The sequence below is a fragment of the Colias croceus genome, chromosome 2 (assembly GCF_905220415.1).
Source record: "Colias croceus chromosome 2, ilColCroc2.1".
NCBI lineage: Eukaryota > Metazoa > Arthropoda > Insecta > Lepidoptera > Pieridae > Colias > Colias croceus.
The window spans coordinates 3,046,537-3,066,247 of NC_059538.1; the positions used below are offsets into that span (position 1 = coordinate 3,046,537).

The following is a 19,711-nucleotide window of genomic DNA, read 5'->3' on the forward strand; positions in this document are numbered from 1 at the left end:
GTAGTGCGTACTGCCCACGTCTTTTCTGCACTGACGGTTTCTTCGGCAAAACTTACACACGAAAATTTGTTTACAAATATCCAGTTCTTAGATTCACCTCGCTTTTTTTTCGACAGCTGACCTTCTTCTTGTGATTCCTCGTCAGAACAGTACAGTGGTACTTCATTTTCACTTTTAGACGTCATAACTAATTAATACTCATCGAAAACTTTAATTTAACTTCAGCGAAAACAATTGCAATACGAACGCACGAGCCACGAACGACAATAAACAATAATTACACGTGAAAAACTCAACTCGTCGTCACATGAATCGAATGGCGCTCTCTGATTGGTGCAAATGGCCGGTCGCAGTCGTTTCGCGTACTCGCGCCAAATCATGCAGTGGCTATTTTCACGATAAAAGAATATGATGTATTATTTTACATGCTAAGTTATAATAAATGATGCTTTCTGTAGAAGCTTGAATTATATTTTTTTGAGGACATTGTGTTGAAGCTGTAAAACGTAAAATGGTGACGAGATGTAAAATCCGTGGCCGAGTTAGTAAATTAGGTGGCAATGCATAAATAAGAAGGACAGTCACAATAATTGATGATCTTTACTTGACGCTTTCTATAGAATATTTAGTGGGCGTTGTAAAAAAGACGAATTAGTTTATTAGAGGCAATGTCATTATCCCGTTGCTTAGTTATAAAATTAGAAGTTTAATCACGTGTGCGATAAATAATTTTGTGGCTAGACTTATAATTTCCCATTTTAAATTATTATGCACTTTTATAAGACCCTTCCCAAACACCACTTTCCAAGTTCCAAATGAAACAAAAAAAAAAACACTTGAATTATTGTCATTCAAACCATTCCAAATCTAAATTTCCCGCTAATATATTTTGTTCTGTCACTTTTTTTTTGTTCCATCTCACAAAACCAAAAAAACACTGCTTATGATTAAAATGGCACATGCAGACCACAAAGTAAATTATGCTTAATATTTTATAAAATATTTTAATGATGAACAATTATTAATAAGAAAACATGAGCGTACACACAAGTGGAGACTATTGGAATTAGATTATTTTTTCTAAATATCCCTTATACTTAGATAGCTATATACGCCCATGTATGAAACTCTCCAATCTTTTTGACCCGGCTGAAGTTAGGCGCGATTCGATGTGGCAACGTAAAATATCCACTACCCCCTTAGATTATACACCTATTTAGGTGTATAATCTAAGACTACCCCATAGTAACAAGAACTACCAACATGAGCAAGATGACAGTACTGCCAACATTCAGCCCGGCCAAACTTCTGTATAAACTATATCTTCTACAGAGGTCTCCTTGCTTTAACCATCTCTTCGCTGACTTCCCATAGCTTTTCTTCTTCCTCTTTCGTGAAGGGATACTTGGAGGTAAATTCAGCGCAGTCGCGGAAGAATTTACCAGTTTGTCCCTCAATGCTGTAGTCGGACGCCGCGTATACTACCGTTTCTGAACCCTGGAATATTTATGAATGAATAAATAGGTTGGTTATGTTACCGTAAAACTGTGAACATCGTTAGATTATTTATTTAGTTAGATTATATTATAATCTTAACAAACAAATTATAATCCCGAGAGTAATTTTAAATTATTATAATCGAACGGTTTTTATAATCTTATGTAGTCAGTTTATAATCAATAAATATGATATTATTTGTATTAATATAATTGATAGAAATGCCCATTGTATTATTTCATTATATTAATGACATTTTTAAATTATTGAAACCGTGGGGTGCCGGTTTAAGAATAGCACTCCCCCATCTCCTCCCGTGGGTGTCGTAAGAGGCGACTAAGGGATACCTGATACCGGAACGGGCAGCAGCGTTCCGTGACTTACATGCACATCTACTGCGCTCGCCAACCCGCCTGCCAAGCGTGGCGAGTATTGGCATTAAATCCCCTCATGGATCGTACACCTTTAACCAGGCCCCTAGTACCCGGCAGCCCCGCTATTCCTGGCTACGGTAGCGGCTATGGTAACGGCGGGGCAAGGGGTGCTAAGAATCACCGGATGCGATCCGGCTACCACTCCCGACGACCCCTGGCCCTGGTAACATACAATGCACGCACATTGAGGACGGATGAAAAGATTGTTGAGCTGGAAGAAGAATTGAGCAAATTACGCTGGGATGTCATAGGGTTATCAGAAGTCCGAAGAGAGGGGGAGGACATGGTAACGTTGACGTCCGGTAATTTGTTCTTCTACCGGGAGGGCGACCAACAGTCCCAAGGTGGAATCGGGTTTATCGTCCACAAATCTCTCGTCAACAACATCGTAAGCATTGAGAGTGTGTCGAGCAGGGTTGCGTGCCTTATACTCAGAATATCTCAAAGATATTCGCTGAAGGTCATACAGGTTTACGCACCGACCTCGGCTCACTCCGATGAAGAAGTGGAGGTTATGTATGAGGACATAAGTAAGGCCATACATACCTCGAAAACACACTTCAATGTTGTGATGGGAGATTTCAACGCAAAGTTGGGCAAGAGAGGCGATGATGAGTTGAGAGTGGGACAATTTGGATTTGGACAACGCAATCCGAGGGGCCAGAGACTAGCAGACTTTCTGGAGAAGGAGGGTCTTTTTATGATGAATTCCTTCTTCCAGAAACCGATCCACAGGAAGTGGACCTGGCTCAGCCCCGACGGGAAGACAAAAAATGAGATAGACTTCATTATGACCACGAAAAGACAAATATTCAAAGATGTCTCCGTGATCCACAGGGTGAAAACCGGAAGCGATCACCGAATGGTACGAGGCATCTTGAATATCGATGTCAAACGTGAGAGATCTCGTCTGATGAAGTCTACGCTCCGTCCTTGCCATGAACAAATCCAAAATCCCGAAAGCTTTCAACTGGAACTGCAAAATCGCTTCGATTGCCTCGACAGTAGCGTTTCAGTGGACGATCTAAATAACAGGCTGGTAGAAACTATCCGCGCGGTTGGGTCCCACTTTAAAACCCGTAAAGTAAACCCGCAAAAACTCTCTGACCTCACTCTGAAACTTATGGCAGACCGGCGCTCTATGCCACTGCGCACATCTGAAGATGCTAAGTCATATAGGCAGCTCAATAGACGGATATCTAAATCTCTGCGACACGACATTCGCTCCTTTAATGCTTCAAGCATTGAGGAAGCGATTAAGCGAAACCAAGGCTCGAAAGTGTTTGCAAGAGATATGTCTATTGGGCAGAGCCAGCTGACGAAGCTGAAGACAGACCGTGGCATAGTAGTGTCGGCCAAGTCAGAGGTATTAGGAGAGGTCGAGAGGTTCTACCGGCAGCTTTACACCTCAGTTGCCAAGCCTGTTAATAGTCCGGCGAAAGACCCAAGAGCCCGACTAACCCGACATTTCACCGAAGATATCCCGGACATCAGCCTGTACGAGATTAGGATAGCTCTGAAACAGCTTAAGAACAACAAGGCGCCGGGTGAGGACGGAATTACCTCTGAGCTACTGAGAGCGGGTGGAAAACCAATCCTCAGAATGCTCCAGAGGCTATTTAGTTCCGCCTTGCTCGAGGGCACAACGCCTGAAGCATGGAGCAGGAGTGTGGTTGTTCTGTTCTTCAAAAAGGGAGATAAGACCCTATTGAAGAACTACAGACCGATATCACTCTTGAGTCATGTTTATAAGCTGTTTTCAAGGGTTATCACGAATCGTCTCGAACGCAGGTTAGATGACTTCCAGCCTCCCGAACAAGCCGGTTTCCGTAAAGGCTTTAGCACCATAGACCACATCCACACGCTGCGGCAAATTATACAGAAAACCGAGGAGTATAATTTGCCACTATGCTTAGCGTTCGTGGACTATGAAAAAGCCTTCGATTCGATCGAGACCTGGGCCGTATTAAGGTCTCTCCAGCGGTGCCGTATTGACTATCGGTACATCGAAGTATTGAGAAGCTTGTACGAACACGCCACAATGTCAGTCCGAGTACAAGATCAGTGCACAAAGGCAATCCCATTGCAGCGCGGTGTTAGGCAAGGCGACGTGATCTCGCCCAAACTTTTTACCGCTGCTTTGGAAGATGCCTTCAAACTGTTGGAATGGAAAGGACTTGGCATCAATATTAACGGCGAGTACATATCTCATCTTCGTTTTGCCGATGATATCGTAGTCATGGCAGAATCCCTGGAAGACCTTAATGCAATGCTCGATGACCTCTACAGAGTTTCACAACAAGTGGGCCTTAGCATGAACATGGACAAGACGAAAATCATGTCGAATGTCCATGTTGTGCCCTCTCCAGTCTCTGTTGGAAACTCTACTCTCGAAGTTGTTGACGAATATGTCTACCTAGGACAAACCGTCCAATTAGGCAGGTCCAATTTCGGGAAAGAGGTCAATCGTCGAATCCGACTCGGATGGGCAGCGTTCGGGAAGTTACATAACATCTTTTCATCCAAAATCCCTCAGTGCCTGAAGACAAAAGTCTTCGAGCAATGTGTGTTGCCAGTGATGACATACGGTACAGAAACGTGGTCTCTAACCCAGGGCCTTGTGCACAAGCTCAGCGTCGCTCAACGTGCTATGGAAAGGGCTATGCTCGGAGTTTCCCTACGTGATCGAATCAGAAATGAGGAGATCCGTAGGAGAACCGGTGTCACCGACATAGCTCGCCGGATTAGCACGCTGAAGTGGCAATGGGCTGGGCACATAGCCCGCAGAACCGATGGCCGTTGGGGCAGAAAGGTTCTCGAATGGAGACCACGTACTGGGCGACGAAGCGTGGGACGACCACCCACAAGATGGACAGACGACCTGGTCCGAGTGGCAGGGAGCCGCTGGATGCAGGCCGCCGGTGACCGGTCGTGGTGGAAAACCCTGAGGGAGGCCTTTGTCCAGCAGTGGACGTCCCACGGCTGAAACGACGACGACGACGACGATTAATGACATTTTTAATATTATAAAACATAAATGTATACTATTTGCAGATGACATCTCAATTATTGTGACATCTAATAAAATTAATTGCACTATGAAATTGACATTAATTCCACAATTGACAAAATGATACGATGGCTTGAAAATAAAAATTTATTTATTAACCTTAAAAAATCAAAATTCATACAATTTAATAAATCTTCCAATAAAAAATTTAACATTGCTTTAGACATAAACAAAATTGACGCATTACAAAATATTAAATATTTAGGTATTACAATAGATGATAATTTGGACTGGAAGGCTCATGTAGGTGATATAAGTAATAAAATTAATAGATTCGTTTACGCGCTTAGACGGGTTAAAGTTACCACAAATTTAGAGACTGCCGTGACAGCATACCGTGCCTACGTAGAATCACACCTTCGCTATGGATTAGTATTATGGGGTAACAGTACTGCTAGGGATAGGGCATTCATTGCGCAAAAACGATGCATGAGAGCCATCTGTGGAATAGCACCCACTGAATCATGTCGACCCTTATTTAAAAAGCTTGGTTTATTACCCCTACCTTGTTTATATATTTTTGAACTGTGTATGTTTGTTTTTAGAAATAGCAGTTTGTTTAAAACATCCTCTCAACTAAACTCGAGATCACGAAGGGATCCGAATAAATTAATTTTACGAGAGAACCCTCGTATCGTCAAATACAGGGATAGTTGCGTGGGGATGGCCGTTAAAATATTCAATCATCTGCCAAATAACTTAAAGACGTGTAATGATTATAAATTTAGAAAACATCTTCTTAATTGGCTTAATGAAAAAAACTTCTATACCATAAAGGAGTTCATGGAAAGTTCAACCCGAACAGACCATTAACTCCTTTATGGTACCTAATTATTTTTGCATGCTTGTATTGGCTGAACATGTTTGTGCTTTATTAATATAATTGTATCACCATTGAATACCATGTTTAAAGCAAAATAAAGATTTTATTTATTTATTTATTTATAATACAAATGTAATTAATAAATTTTAGTTAACTTTATCAATTATTAATTTAGTTTACACTAATCATCCATGTAAACAGGAAGTCATTTATCAATGTTTTCATCTTTATTGACCGATAATAATTAAAACAATTAATCAGAAAGGATTTAGTTCTCTACAAATTATAAGCCTTTTTTATTTCAATTGCCTACTAAGCTTAATAAATACGTACAATCTTATCAGAATTACAAATCTTTAGAGATACGTATTATTATTATTGCTTTATTGGGCATTATAAATCTATTTATATTAAAGGACGAAATGTAATCGAATGATATATTAAAACTTTAACTACTTATTTTACTCAATTCCAAGAAATATTTTTTCTGGATATTATTTTAACTGCCAAACTTGTCTTGGAGATTAACTGGGCAAAGTACACATTACACCTACAACTTTAATAAATAAATATCTGACTGAGACCACGTATTTTTTTTAAATTAAAACTAAAATAAATGTTCAAAAGTGTGAAAAGTTTTATCAAATATAGCTCACCTGTTTCGCTGACCTCATAAACAGCAGCGCCACTGGAGCCATCAGTATGTAATGGTACCATCTAACGAAGTTTCTGTAAAGGAAGTAAGTATTTAGCGTATTGTTAATTCGTACGGTAGCTTTGGTTACAATGATTTCTTGTGTACGTAGTTAGTATGTAAATGTGTTGTTTAACTAGGTTTTTCATTGATTTTGTATTATCTCCATAAACGTATTTTATTGTATCTGTGTGTATGCGGGTTCTTCTATTCTTTATTTTTATTTTCTTTATCATTGTATTCTTTTGTCATTAGTCACTAAAATTTATTTTGTTAACTTGCTAAAATATATAATGTAATATGGAATTTGTAAGGGAAGGCACTGCCTTCTGAGATACAGGTAATTATCTAGTTCAGAAGGCAGAGCAATATTGTAATGATTATATTTGAAGTTGCTAATAAATTTTATTTTATTTTTTTATTTTTATTTTTTTTTATACCTATAAGTATATAATGTATATATGTTACCGGAAATGTATATAATTCCTAAAATCGTACGGAAATGTGTGATATAAATTATTTTATACACATTTCCTAGGAAATCTATACATTTCCTAAATAGCTATCGGAAATGTAAAACATTTAAGATATTGATATGTCGCAGGCAAGTTGTATATAATCTGGCCGTTTACAAACGGTCGGCATTTTGTAGTAACTATGCCGATAGTTCGTAATCAGAAATTTTTGGTTTGGATAAGGGGGTGGGTTAGGTTAGGTTCGTGTTATTTAATACTACACAGAAATAGGAGCCCCACGAAGTGGGGCTCCGTCGGCTCGCGACCGTCTTTTTGTAGAATTTTGGAAAAAGACGAATTTTCGGCATATTAAAACAGCTAGCCGTAATGTAATACGGCGGATTGTACAATCCGACTGCGCCAAATATACGCGAGGACAGCGGGACGAGGGGACTGATTACTTGCAAAATGAAAATTTGATTTTATAAGAATAAGCGAACGGGCGAAGCGGACCTTCTTTATAAATTTACTTAAACTTTTTTTTTTAAACGTCCTTCAGAAACTCTAAATTCGTATCGTAATTTTTTACGTCCTCATGTCATACCTACATAATTTCAATACAAAAATAATACTTTTAATTCACACATTACAATAATTACAACTCATCATACGAACATAACATTGTTTCATTTATTTCTCATTGTTAAAGACGTAGCTATAATACGGAAGCCAAAACTATACAATGTTTTGCCAACACGAGATCATAGCGTTACAAATATGTTCATTCAAATGTATTTTTAGTACAGCAGTCATCTTTAATATGGTTAAATATAAACTAAAAACTTATCAATCTGTACAAAGTCTATGATAGTATTTTTTATAGCGCAGATGGTCGACGGATGCGTGAATTTATGATTTCGGGCTTGTAGGCAAGCTTACATAAAGTGAACAATTTTTGCGACTTACGGATATTATTACCTATATTATCTACTTTTGTGTTATGTATTAGGTACATATTTGTTAAAGTTATATTTTTAAATATGTAATTAAAAGGTAAAAAGAAGAATTTTTTTTTGAGAATAAAATATGATATTTGAAGAATTTTTGTCATATCGAATAGTTTTTAATCTGTATTGATAATATAATATAATATAATAATTATATTAATCCATATTAATTATAATAAATACCTGAATAAATTAGTGTAACAGAATCCAGGACAACAGGCATTAACATCTACACCACTATCCTTCAATTTCAGAGCCAAAGCTCTTGTGAAATAAACATTCATGAGTTTAGAGTTACAATAGCCAGGGTTACGTCTGCCCTTTTTGCCCTTTTTCGCAGCTTCAATTTCCTCCCGTAAGTTCAAGTCTTTAAAGTCTAATTTGCCGCTCTCATGTAGTGACGACGAAACTACGACAACCCTGTTGAAGAAATGAGATAAAAATCAGTAGTAGGAAAAACGATTTTTTTATCAAAATGAAAGATTTTTTGCTATCTAAAGATATATACATCTTAGATATAGATAGGTACATCTTAGATAGAAAATGATTTTGCTTTCGTCATTTACATATTTGATATAAAAAGTAATATTTTAGAAAGAAAAATTGAACAAGAAAATACAGTGTTATCAAAATAAGAAACTTTCTAGGGCATAGTTTAATTTTAAACTTTCAAAAGGTTTGTGTTGAAAAAATCTAATTTTACTATTATTCTTTTACTATCATAATTATTCATGTTATCTCATTACTAAAAGTTGTATTCTAAAAAGATAATATTAATTAGTGAATGACCAAAAGATAATTACTATCTTGCTATAATTTTATCTGTCTGGATCTTTTTGAATGAACAAAATTTATTAATTTGGGTACAAATCTAAAATTAGATATTTGTCAGAGTAACCAGGAAAAAAAAGAAAAATAATTAAGCGAGTGGTATAGTATTAAGAATTCTCTCTCAAAGAAAATTTCATTCTGTAAGGTACCTACTGCTCATATGAAAACTCTGCCCATAAACACATAGGCAGAGTTTTGCATCAGACAACATTTTAAATTTATATTTTTTTTGGTTTTTATGGCATTCAAATGCTTTATAAATATAAATTTATAAAGAATAGAAAAAATTCGATCACGAGGCGGGACTCGAACCCGCATCCTTCGCGCCATTCCGGGGCGGATGCCTAACCAACTCAGCCACTCGTGACCCGCCCGAGTAATCGAATTTATTCTATCCTTTCAGTTTTATGTGTCTTAAGGGACACACCGCGCGCCATCTATTGAGATGATTTAACAACCATCTCAACCAATATGAAGCACTTTTCAGTGAATACAATATTGTAACGATGGAACACGACCTTTTCTTGAATTTATATTTTTTTGGTTTTTATGGCATTCAAATGCTTTATAAATATAAATTTATAAAGAATAGAAAAAATTCGATCACGAGGCGGGACTCGAACCCGCATCCTTCGCGCCATTCCGGGGCGGATGCCTAACCAACTCAGCCACTCGTGACCCGCCCGAGTAATCGAATTTATTCTATCCTTTCAGTTTTATGTGTCTTAAGGGACACACCGCGCGCCATCTATTGAGATGATTTAACAACCATCTCAACCAATATGAAGCACTTTTCAGTGAATACAATATTGTAACGATGGAACACGACCTTTTCTTGAATTTATATTTTTTTGGTTTTTATGGCATTCAAATGCTTTATAAATATAAATTTATAAAGAATAGAAAAAATTCGATCACGAGGCGGGACTCGAACCCGCATCCTTCGCGCCATTCCGGGGCGGATGCCTAACCAACTCAGCCACTCGTGACCCGCCCGAGTAATCGAATTTATTCTATCCTTTCAGTTTTATGTGTCTTAAGGGACACACCGCGCGCCATCTATTGAGATGATTTAACAACCATCTCAACCAATATGAAGCACTTTTCAGTGAATACAATATTGTAACGATGGAACACGACCTTTTCTTGAATTTATATTTTTTTGGTTTTTATGGCATTCAAATGCTTTATAAATATAAATTTATAAAGAATAGAAAAAATTCGATCACGAGGCGGGACTCGAACCCGCATCCTTCGCGCCATTCCGGGGCGGATGCCTAACCAACTCAGCCACTCGTGACCCGCCCGAGTAATCGAATTTATTCTATCCTTTCAGTTTTATGTGTCTTAAGGGACACACCGCGCGCCATCTATTGAGATGATTTAACAACCATCTCAACCAATATGAAGCACTTTTCAGTGAATACAATATTGTAACGATGGAACACGACCTTTTCTTGAATTTATATTTTTTTGGTTTTTATGGCATTCAAATGCTTTATAAATATAAATTTATAAAGAATAGAAAAAAAAAAAATTCGATCACGAGGCGGGACTCGAACCCGCATCCTTCGCGCCATTCCGGGGCGGATGCCTAACCAACTCAGCCACTCGTGACCCGCCCGAGTAATCGAATTTATTCTATCCTTTCAGTTTTATGTGTCTTAAGGGACACACCGCGCGCCATCTATTGAGATGATTTAACAACCATCTCAACCAATATGAAGCACTTTTCAGTGAATACAATATTGTAACGATGGAACACGACCTTTTCTTGAATTTATATTTTTTTGGTTTTTATGGCATTCAAATGCTTTATAAATATAAATTTATAAAGAATAGAAAAAATTCGATCACGAGGCGGGACTCGAACCCGCATCCTTCGCGCCATTCCGGGGCGGATGCCTAACCAACTCAGCCACTCGTGACCCGCCCGAGTAATCGAATTTATTCTATCCTTTCAGTTTTATGTGTCTTAAGGGACACACCGCGCGCCATCTATTGAGATGATTTAACAACCATCTCAACCAATATGAAGCACTTTTCAGTGAATACAATATTGTAACGATGGAACACGACCTTTTCTTGAATTTATATTTTTTTGGTTTTTATGGCATTCAAATGCTTTATAAATATAAATTTATAAAGAATAGAAAAAATTCGATCACGAGGCGGGACTCGAACCCGCATCCTTCGCGCCATTCCGGGGCGGATGCCTAACCAACTCAGCCACTCGTGACCCGCCCGAGTAATCGAATTTATTCTATCCTTTCAGTTTTATGTGTCTTAAGGGACACACCGCGCGCCATCTATTGAGATGATTTAACAACCATCTCAACCAATATGAAGCACTTTTCAGTGAATACAATATTGTAACGATGGAACACGACCTTTTCTTGAATTTATATTTTTTTGGTTTTTATGGCATTCAAATGCTTTATAAATATAAATTTATAAAGAATAGAAAAAATTCGATCACGAGGCGGGACTCGAACCCGCATCCTTCGCGCCATTCCGGGGCGGATGCCTAACCAACTCAGCCACTCGTGACCCGCCCGAGTAATCGAATTTATTCTATCCTTTCAGTTTTATGTGTCTTAAGGGACACACCGCGCGCCATCTATTGAGATGATTTAACAACCATCTCAACCAATATGAAGCACTTTTCAGTGAATACAATATTGTAACGATGGAACACGACCTTTTCTTGAATTTATATTTTTTTGGTTTTTATGGCATTCAAATGCTTTATAAATATAAATTTATAAAGAATAGAAAAAATTCGATCACGAGGCGGGACTCGAACCCGCATCCTTCGCGCCATTCCGGGGCGGATGCCTAACCAACTCAGCCACTCGTGACCCGCCCGAGTAATCGAATTTATTCTATCCTTTCAGTTTTATGTGTCTTAAGGGACACACCGCGCGCCATCTATTGAGATGATTTAACAACCATCTCAACCAATATGAAGCACTTTTCAGTGAATACAATATTGTAACGATGGAACACGACCTTTTCTTGAATTTATATTTTTTTGGTTTTTATGGCATTCAAATGCTTTATAAATATAAATTTATAAAGAATAGAAAAAATTCGATCACGAGGCGGGACTCGAACCCGCATCCTTCGCGCCATTCCAAAAATCCAAAAAATATAAATTCAAGAAAAGGTCGTGTTCCATCGTTACAATATTGTATTCACTGAAAAGTGCTTCATATTGGTTGAGATGGTTGTTAAATCATCTCAATAGATGGCGCGCGGTGTGTCCCTTAAGACACATAAAACTGAAAGGATAGAATAAATTCGATTACTCGGGCGGGTCACGAGTGGCTGAGTTGGTTAGGCATCCGCCCCGGAATGGCGCGAAGGATGCGGGTTCGAGTCCCGCCTCGTGATCGAATTTTTTCTATTCTTTATAAATTTATATTTATAAAGCATTTGAATGCCATAAAAACCAAAAAAAATATAAATTCAAGAAAAGGTCGTGTTCCATCGTTACAATATTGTATTCACTGAAAAGTGCTTCATATTGGTTGAGATGGTTGTTAAATCATCTCAATAGATGGCGCGCGGTGTGTCCCTTAAGACACATAAAACTGAAAGGATAGAATAAATTCGATTACTCGGGCGGGTCACGAGTGGCTGAGTTGGTTAGGCATCCGCCCCGGAATGGCGCGAAGGATGCGGGTTCGAGTCCCGCCTCGTGATCGAATTTTTTCTATTCTTTATAAATTTATATTTATAAAGCATTTGAATGCCATAAAAACCAAAAAAATATAAATTCAAGAAAAGGTCGTGTTCCATCGTTACAATATTGTATTCACTGAAAAGTGCTTCATATTGGTTGAGATGGTTGTTAAATCATCTCAATAGATGGCGCGCGGTGTGTCCCTTAAGACACATAAAACTGAAAGGATAGAATAAATTCGATTACTCGGGCGGGTCACGAGTGGCTGAGTTGGTTAGGCATCCGCCCCGGAATGGCGCGAAGGATGCGGGTTCGAGTCCCGCCTCGTGATCGAATTTTTTCTATTCTTTATAAATTTATATTTATAAAGCATTTGAATGCCATAAAAACCAAAAAAATATAAATTCAAGAAAAGGTCGTGTTCCATCGTTACAATATTGTATTCACTGAAAAGTGCTTCATATTGGTTGAGATGGTTGTTAAATCATCTCAATAGATGGCGCGCGGTGTGTCCCTTAAGACACATAAAACTGAAAGGATAGAATAAATTCGATTACTCGGGCGGGTCACGAGTGGCTGAGTTGGTTAGGCATCCGCCCCGGAATGGCGCGAAGGATGCGGGTTCGAGTCCCGCCTCGTGATCGAATTTTTTCTATTCTTTATAAATTTATATTTATAAAGCATTTGAATGCCATAAAAACCAAAAAAATATAAATTCAAGAAAAGGTCGTGTTCCATCGTTACAATATTGTATTCACTGAAAAGTGCTTCATATTGGTTGAGATGGTTGTTAAATCATCTCAATAGATGGCGCGCGGTGTGTCCCTTAAGACACATAAAACTGAAAGGATAGAATAAATTCGATTACTCGGGCGGGTCACGAGTGGCTGAGTTGGTTAGGCATCCGCCCCGGAATGGCGCGAAGGATGCGGGTTCGAGTCCCGCCTCGTGATCGAATTTTTTCTATTCTTTATAAATTTATATTTATAAAGCATTTGAATGCCATAAAAACCAAAAAAATATAAATTCAAGAAAAGGTCGTGTTCCATCGTTACAATATTGTATTCACTGAAAAGTGCTTCATATTGGTTGAGATGGTTGTTAAATCATCTCAATAGATGGCGCGCGGTGTGTCCCTTAAGACACATAAAACTGAAAGGATAGAATAAATTCGATTACTCGGGCGGGTCACGAGTGGCTGAGTTGGTTAGGCATCCGCCCCGGAATGGCGCGAAGGATGCGGGTTCGAGTCCCGCCTCGTGATCGAATTTTTTCTATTCTTTATAAATTTATATTTATAAAGCATTTGAATGCCATAAAAACCAAAAAAATATAAATTCAAGAAAAGGTCGTGTTCCATCGTTACAATATTGTATTCACTGAAAAGTGCTTCATATTGGTTGAGATGGTTGTTAAATCATCTCAATAGATGGCGCGCGGTGTGTCCCTTAAGACACATAAAACTGAAAGGATAGAATAAATTCGATTACTCGGGCGGGTCACGAGTGGCTGAGTTGGTTAGGCATCCGCCCCGGAATGGCGCGAAGGATGCGGGTTCGAGTCCCGCCTCGTGATCGAATTTTTTCTATTCTTTATAAATTTATATTTATAAAGCATTTGAATGCCATAAAAACCAAAAAAATATAAATTCAAGAAAAGGTCGTGTTCCATCGTTACAATATTGTATTCACTGAAAAGTGCTTCATATTGGTTGAGATGGTTGTTAAATCATCTCAATAGATGGCGCGCGGTGTGTCCCTTAAGACACATAAAACTGAAAGGATAGAATAAATTCGATTACTCGGGCGGGTCACGAGTGGCTGAGTTGGTTAGGCATCCGCCCCGGAATGGCGCGAAGGATGCGGGTTCGAGTCCCGCCTCGTGATCGAATTTTTTCTATTCTTTATAAATAAATTTATAACATTTTAAATGTGATTGGGAGTCTTATTGCTTATTTTATATCCTATATTGGTAAATGATTTGAAGTATTTTATTCCTTACCTGCTCGGAGAGGCCTTCTTCAGCAGGTCTACCAATAGATTTGTAAGATAGAAATGACCAAGATGATTAACACCTAGGTGAATTTCGAAACCCTCTTTTGTCTTTTCATCCCTATCCAATGGGACTACCACTCCAGCGTTGTTGATGAGGACATCAATTTTGTTGAATCCCGCTTTTATTACCTCAACAAACTTTTCTATAGATTCAAATGACGCTAGGTCAAGCTGCATGGGAATCTAAAATTATTTTTTAAATATATAATACTAGTTCAATTAATTAAAAACTTACTGAGTAAAGTGAAAATAAAATAAACAGCCAGAAATTTACTTTAAAATCAAAAGGAAAAGTGTTGTAAACAACTTATATGAATTATCTTTAGCACGAGCAATCATAATGATAAGAAGTTCATGGTTCATCTTAAAAATACAGTAAATTAATACTTAGTATGAAAGCTCTTCTTAAAATCATAACTTGGACCAATGATCATGTCCATAAATTATAAAGAATTAATAAAGCATCAAATGAATTAACATTAATATCATATAAATTTTATTGCATTGTTGCAGAGGACAATACACTAGTTCAAGGATGTAAAGTGACTTGCTATATACCTAGCAAAACAATCACTTATACATATAAATATAACACAACCAATAAGCAATCATTATTCATATCATGTTCTTTAATTATAATATTGTTTGTGTAACACAAAGGAATATTTTTGCATTTATTGTTTTTATAGCTAATATTAAGCAAGCTATAGATTAATTGAATATTTTATTATAAAACAGTACGTACAAGTTCTCCGGCGTTTTCCTCTTTCCTCACAATAGAGACCACTTCTTTTGCTTTCGCAAGATCGCGGCAAGCAAATATAACACGGGCTTTTCTTCTCACCAAAGCTCTAGCCGTTTCTAGGCCAATACCGCTATTAGCACCGGTAATAATGAACGTTTTTCCTCTTAAACATGTATTGCTAACACATTTACCCCAATTCCGTGATCTCCATCTTCGTATTAAGCCCAACGCTACAGCAAGGGACACTGGTATTGCAGCGTATAACACCGGTGTAGGCACCTGCATTGTATTGTTTTTTCACGGGGTCAAACACCAATGTCGTAACAAAATTTCCGATATGCACAAGCGTGAAGCGCGTCTGCTGATAGATATTATTACGGTTATGATTACGTCTTGCGTTCCCTGATAATCTGACCAAACTTCAATTTTCAGTAACCTTGCTCTAACTTTTGACTTCTGAATCTGAGTAATTCTGTGATCTGTCAGCTGAGATATGAGTTATGACTTTTAAAACTTCAAATATTGACATGCGTCAAATGTCAGTGTCAAATATTTCTTTTCCGTTTTACGGTGATTCTCTGCTAATATTAATTTATGGAATTAATAAAAAAAAAAATTCAATGCTGTTTATTCGTAAATATGAAAAAAATCCCTAGAGAAACGCACTTCAATAGCATTCAACCATGACTACACGCGCCCGCGGCGGGAACGTCGTGTTGCTCCCACCTGTGCCTACTGTTCCCACTTTGTTGTTCGCACTCTATAGGTAGTATAAATACTCTAAGATCTGAATAGATCTAATGTTCATGAATAAAAAGACATTTTATTAGCTGGGCCATTTATTCTGAATACATTAACGGGACAACTAGATAAAAATTATTATTCAGATCATGAAAAACAACTGATATGGTAACATTATGCATATAAATGTACGAAACATTATTTAAATAGCAATAATATGACGACAAATAAGAATCATTACACATTATCGTATAAGTAGGTACATTTAATACTTTAATTATAGGTAGGTATTTAATACAGGAATGTAAACGTTCTAATAAGTATATTTTGCTATATTTTTTTATCTAAGAGCATAGGTTGACACTTTTTCGTGCCACATTAACAAAAAACAGCTCACTATAAAATTGAATAAAATTTGAACACATTTTATTATTTTTCACCTCGTATTTTTAAAAGCGAACAAATTCATTTATTTCGAAAGTTATAATATTCTAAGTCATAACAAGGGTAGCTCTTTCTTTGGAATGTTTAACAACTTTAACAGTAACATTAAATAATTCATATTAAAATTAACACAATACAAATCATCAATTTTAAAAATAAGACATGTAGATTCGTATATTTATTAAAACATGAATAAATACATAACATTGTTTTAAACTTACCCAAACAATACCTTTATACAATAATTTTTTGAATACAAAACTTCAATAATTTCAGGAGGAATAAGGATTTCAGAATTTCAACAATAATAAATCATACACTTTGAAAGGTACGTACCTACTTCATTGGAAGAAAATAATGAAATTGTATTGCATTTTTCAAGTTAATACACATATGAAATTAAAATAGATTTATTAATTTAAGTTTAATATGCGAGTATCCTTTTTACATCTGGACACAATCAACGACCAAAAACGTCATCACTAAAACTCCACATATAGAAGGAGTTATGCTATTTTTTTGTAAATACATAATTAAATACATAATTAAATCTCTTTTGGTACATTTTGTGAGTACGACACTTTAAATAAATAAATAAATATCTTTATTTAAATGAATGAACTAATACACGTCTATATGTTGCTGAAATCTATGTTTCTTTCGACTAGAATTTTTATCACACTCAATCACAACCAAACACACACACACACACACACACACAGTTTTAATTTCGCTTTAGCATGGGATCGCTTTTCAAGTTGTTTTGTATGATCGAAACAACGTAGTTATCGATGAGAAGTAATTTTAAAATGCACGTGAAAGGTATGTTTGGGCATGTTTAAAAATATACGATACTAAAAATTTTCTTAAAAGCATTGCCTTTTTGGCTCTAGCCAAATGCTTTAAATATAATATTCTCGTTTCTATAAATATTAATGTAAATAAGAAAAACTTACTTGTAAAATATTTAAAAAAACATTGAAAATGATACGGAGCTGAAAAATCATTTACAAAAATTTGTGTATATTTATATGTTTATGAAATTAAGTACTGATTTTTCTAAACTAGCAATAACTAGTAGGTATCTACCTACCTAGTAAACATTATTTAATTTTAATCCGAGGTAAGCACCTAATAAAAATTATTAAATTTTATATTATCGTAAAATACATCGGTATGTACTTATTATTATTTGATCAATTGGCACCATAATTATTTAAAAAGTTATAAAAATGTAATTTATTTTGTGCCAAAGTACAACCACATGGAATATGGTGAATTAACATTTAAATTATTTCACTTGAAGTAATTTTTATTTTCTGTGGCAATTTTAAAATTTAAGTGACTTTTCTGGCAACACAGTTAATAACCCAGTGCGCCTCAAAATACAACAGCTCTGCGATCTTAATACTACGTCATAGAGGAATAAATATTGAAAGGCGAAGAGAAATTACAATGAATAAGCAATTATGTTATTACGACAATTTTCTCACATTTATTATCTACATTGTAATCTCATATATAAAAAAGTACTCTGTGATTGTAATCAAATTAAAGGTACTCTGTGTAAGTATGAGTAGTAATATTTGTAAGTAATTATTGTAATTTTGCTTGCCTCTTTGTAGATTTCAAATATCTTAAATATATTATTTTGCAAGCAATTTAAATAATATTATATTTTAATATAATTAACACTGTTCCCATAAAATAATAAATTTTATTATGGTGTGTATAAAAATACATTAAATTAATCACTTGCATAAGGGCACATTTAACATCAATCTAAATAATAGCGATATTCATTATCTAAATACGAAGGGATAAGAATTATTCATTATTCCACAGACATTATTCAAATAGGTTATCGATAATCTATCATAAGAATAGAAATTTGCGCGCATACAAATTTTATTATTTTTATAAATTTTCCTACCAAAAATTCAATTAGCATCGCTAAGGGCAAGTCCCATCTCACTTATGTACTGCTGAAGCTTTTTACATTGGTGTGGATAATTGGTGTTTCGAACGATCTAAACCGACATCTATAGTCATTACTTTTCCGTCCACTGGTGTTCCACTATCCACATCACTATCTGGCATAATCACACACACGAAAGACTTTCCACTATTCACATCTTTAGGATAAATAGTCATTGGAATGAATCTATCACTCGTCCCATCAACGTACGCCGCTAATCTCGAATACACTTCTGGAAAGTGTTTCTTCAACAATACTCCCCTATTTTCCAACTCACTACATATATTTCTAAAGCAGATTTCCCTAAATTTGTGTGCTGTTGCTGCGTTCTTTTCGCCCGCGTTGCATAATCTTGATGTTAATATTAAAGTTTCTCTGTCCTCAGGTGTGCCTTTACTGTCCCGTCTTTGCCTTCTTCTATTCTGTTCTTGTATTACAGAAGATACTGTTTTACTAAGTCTCAATTTGGCACATCTCGATACCATTTGCCTTTCCCATTTAACGGCGCCTTTCGTCGGTACTTCACTTATAATACACACTGCAACGTATAAAATAACCCTGGTCTCTGGATTATAACTTTTGCATAATTTAACTACTTCTGTGTATAATTCTACACCCATTTCATTAGGTTGGAGCGCAGTCCATTTTACGAATTCAGGTTCACTCAAGTATTGGTACCCGTGAGTTGTAAACTTTTCAGCTGCCTCTGGACTCGTGAAGAATATTTTCACTACACCTCTGCCTTGCGCTTGATATCCTTGATGAGCGATTGTACTCACTCGATGTAAAGAATCTGCATCTTCTTTTGCTGCGGAAATAATCTGTCTGCAAAGAGCACTGGCACGAGAATGTAAGCAGACTTTTCTATGTTTCTCCCAGTGGGCTCTACGGCATTCTTTGGAACAGTACATAGTGGTGCAATTGTGGCATGTCTTGTAATGCCGTTTAGCTTCAGCGAAGGGAGTGCGAGAGGTGCATTTGGGGAATTTACACTTAACGAATGCGTCGTCAGTGCTATTTTCGGTTTGTAAAGAAGCGAGGGAGGTTTTGGATTCGTGACGGGTGAGTTGTTCAGATCGCAGGGCTGTAGAGTCGAGGCTGGTTCGGCGATCCAGGGATATGCTGTGGTGTGTGAAGGGCTCACTTCTCCGCCGCGAGTTGTCCCCCTGTGCTGATCGCGGCCGTCTCGATTCCGACATCGTGGCCGGTGTATCAACTGAATCCTTGCCTGTAAATGACAAATATATAAA

The 19,711-nt window shown here is 36.7% G+C and overlaps 2 protein-coding genes across 7 annotated transcripts in view; both read right to left on the reverse strand.

The window, feature by feature from the left end:
* Positions 1 to 758: 758 nt before the first annotated feature.
* LOC123701952 (retinol dehydrogenase 14-like) lies at positions 759 to 15,764 on the reverse strand. Of its 3 annotated transcripts, none has more exons than XR_006752799.1 (6): positions 15,299 to 15,764; positions 14,501 to 14,736; positions 8,164 to 8,400; positions 6,481 to 6,553; positions 1,240 to 1,497; positions 759 to 1,189 (listed from the first exon to the last, which is right to left on the reverse strand). XR_006752799.1 is itself a non-coding variant. In XM_045649590.1 (5 exons), exons 1-5 carry the CDS (start codon positions 15,581 to 15,583, stop codon positions 1,327 to 1,329), a joined length of 1,002 nt encoding a protein of 333 aa, XP_045505546.1. In that variant the 5' UTR covers positions 15,584 to 15,764; the 3' UTR covers positions 759 to 1,326. The 3 variants fall into 3 exon arrangements, 1 of the variants encoding a protein (XP_045505546.1); XR_006752798.1 differs by having other exon boundaries at positions 759 to 1,195; XM_045649590.1 differs by having other exon boundaries at positions 759 to 1,497.
* A 355-nt stretch (positions 15,765 to 16,119) lies between these two features.
* The window catches only part of LOC123701923 (serine/arginine repetitive matrix protein 2), a 72,957-nt gene continuing 69,365 nt past the window's right edge, over positions 16,120 to 19,711 (reverse strand). For all 4 annotated transcript variants that reach the window (XM_045649554.1, XM_045649571.1, XM_045649545.1 and 1 more), the window contains one exon: positions 16,120 to 19,689. In XM_045649554.1, the coding sequence (XP_045505510.1) occupies positions 18,479 to 19,689 (1,211 nt within the window). In that variant the 3' untranslated portion in view covers positions 16,120 to 18,478. The remainder of the gene's footprint in view (positions 19,690 to 19,711) is intronic.

Coding starts and splice junctions, on each gene's coding strand:
- LOC123701952 (XM_045649590.1), bottom strand. CDS start 15,583: ATGCAGGTGCCTACACCGGTGTTATACGCTGCAATACCAGTGTCCCTT. Junction 14,737..15,298: donor AGGAAAACGCCGGAGAACTT/GTACGTACTGTT, acceptor AAATAATTTTAG/ATTCCCATGCAGCTTGACCT. Junction 1,498..6,480: donor TTATGAGGTCAGCGAAACAG/GTGAGCTATATT, acceptor TAAATATTCCAG/GGTTCAGAAACGGTAGTATA.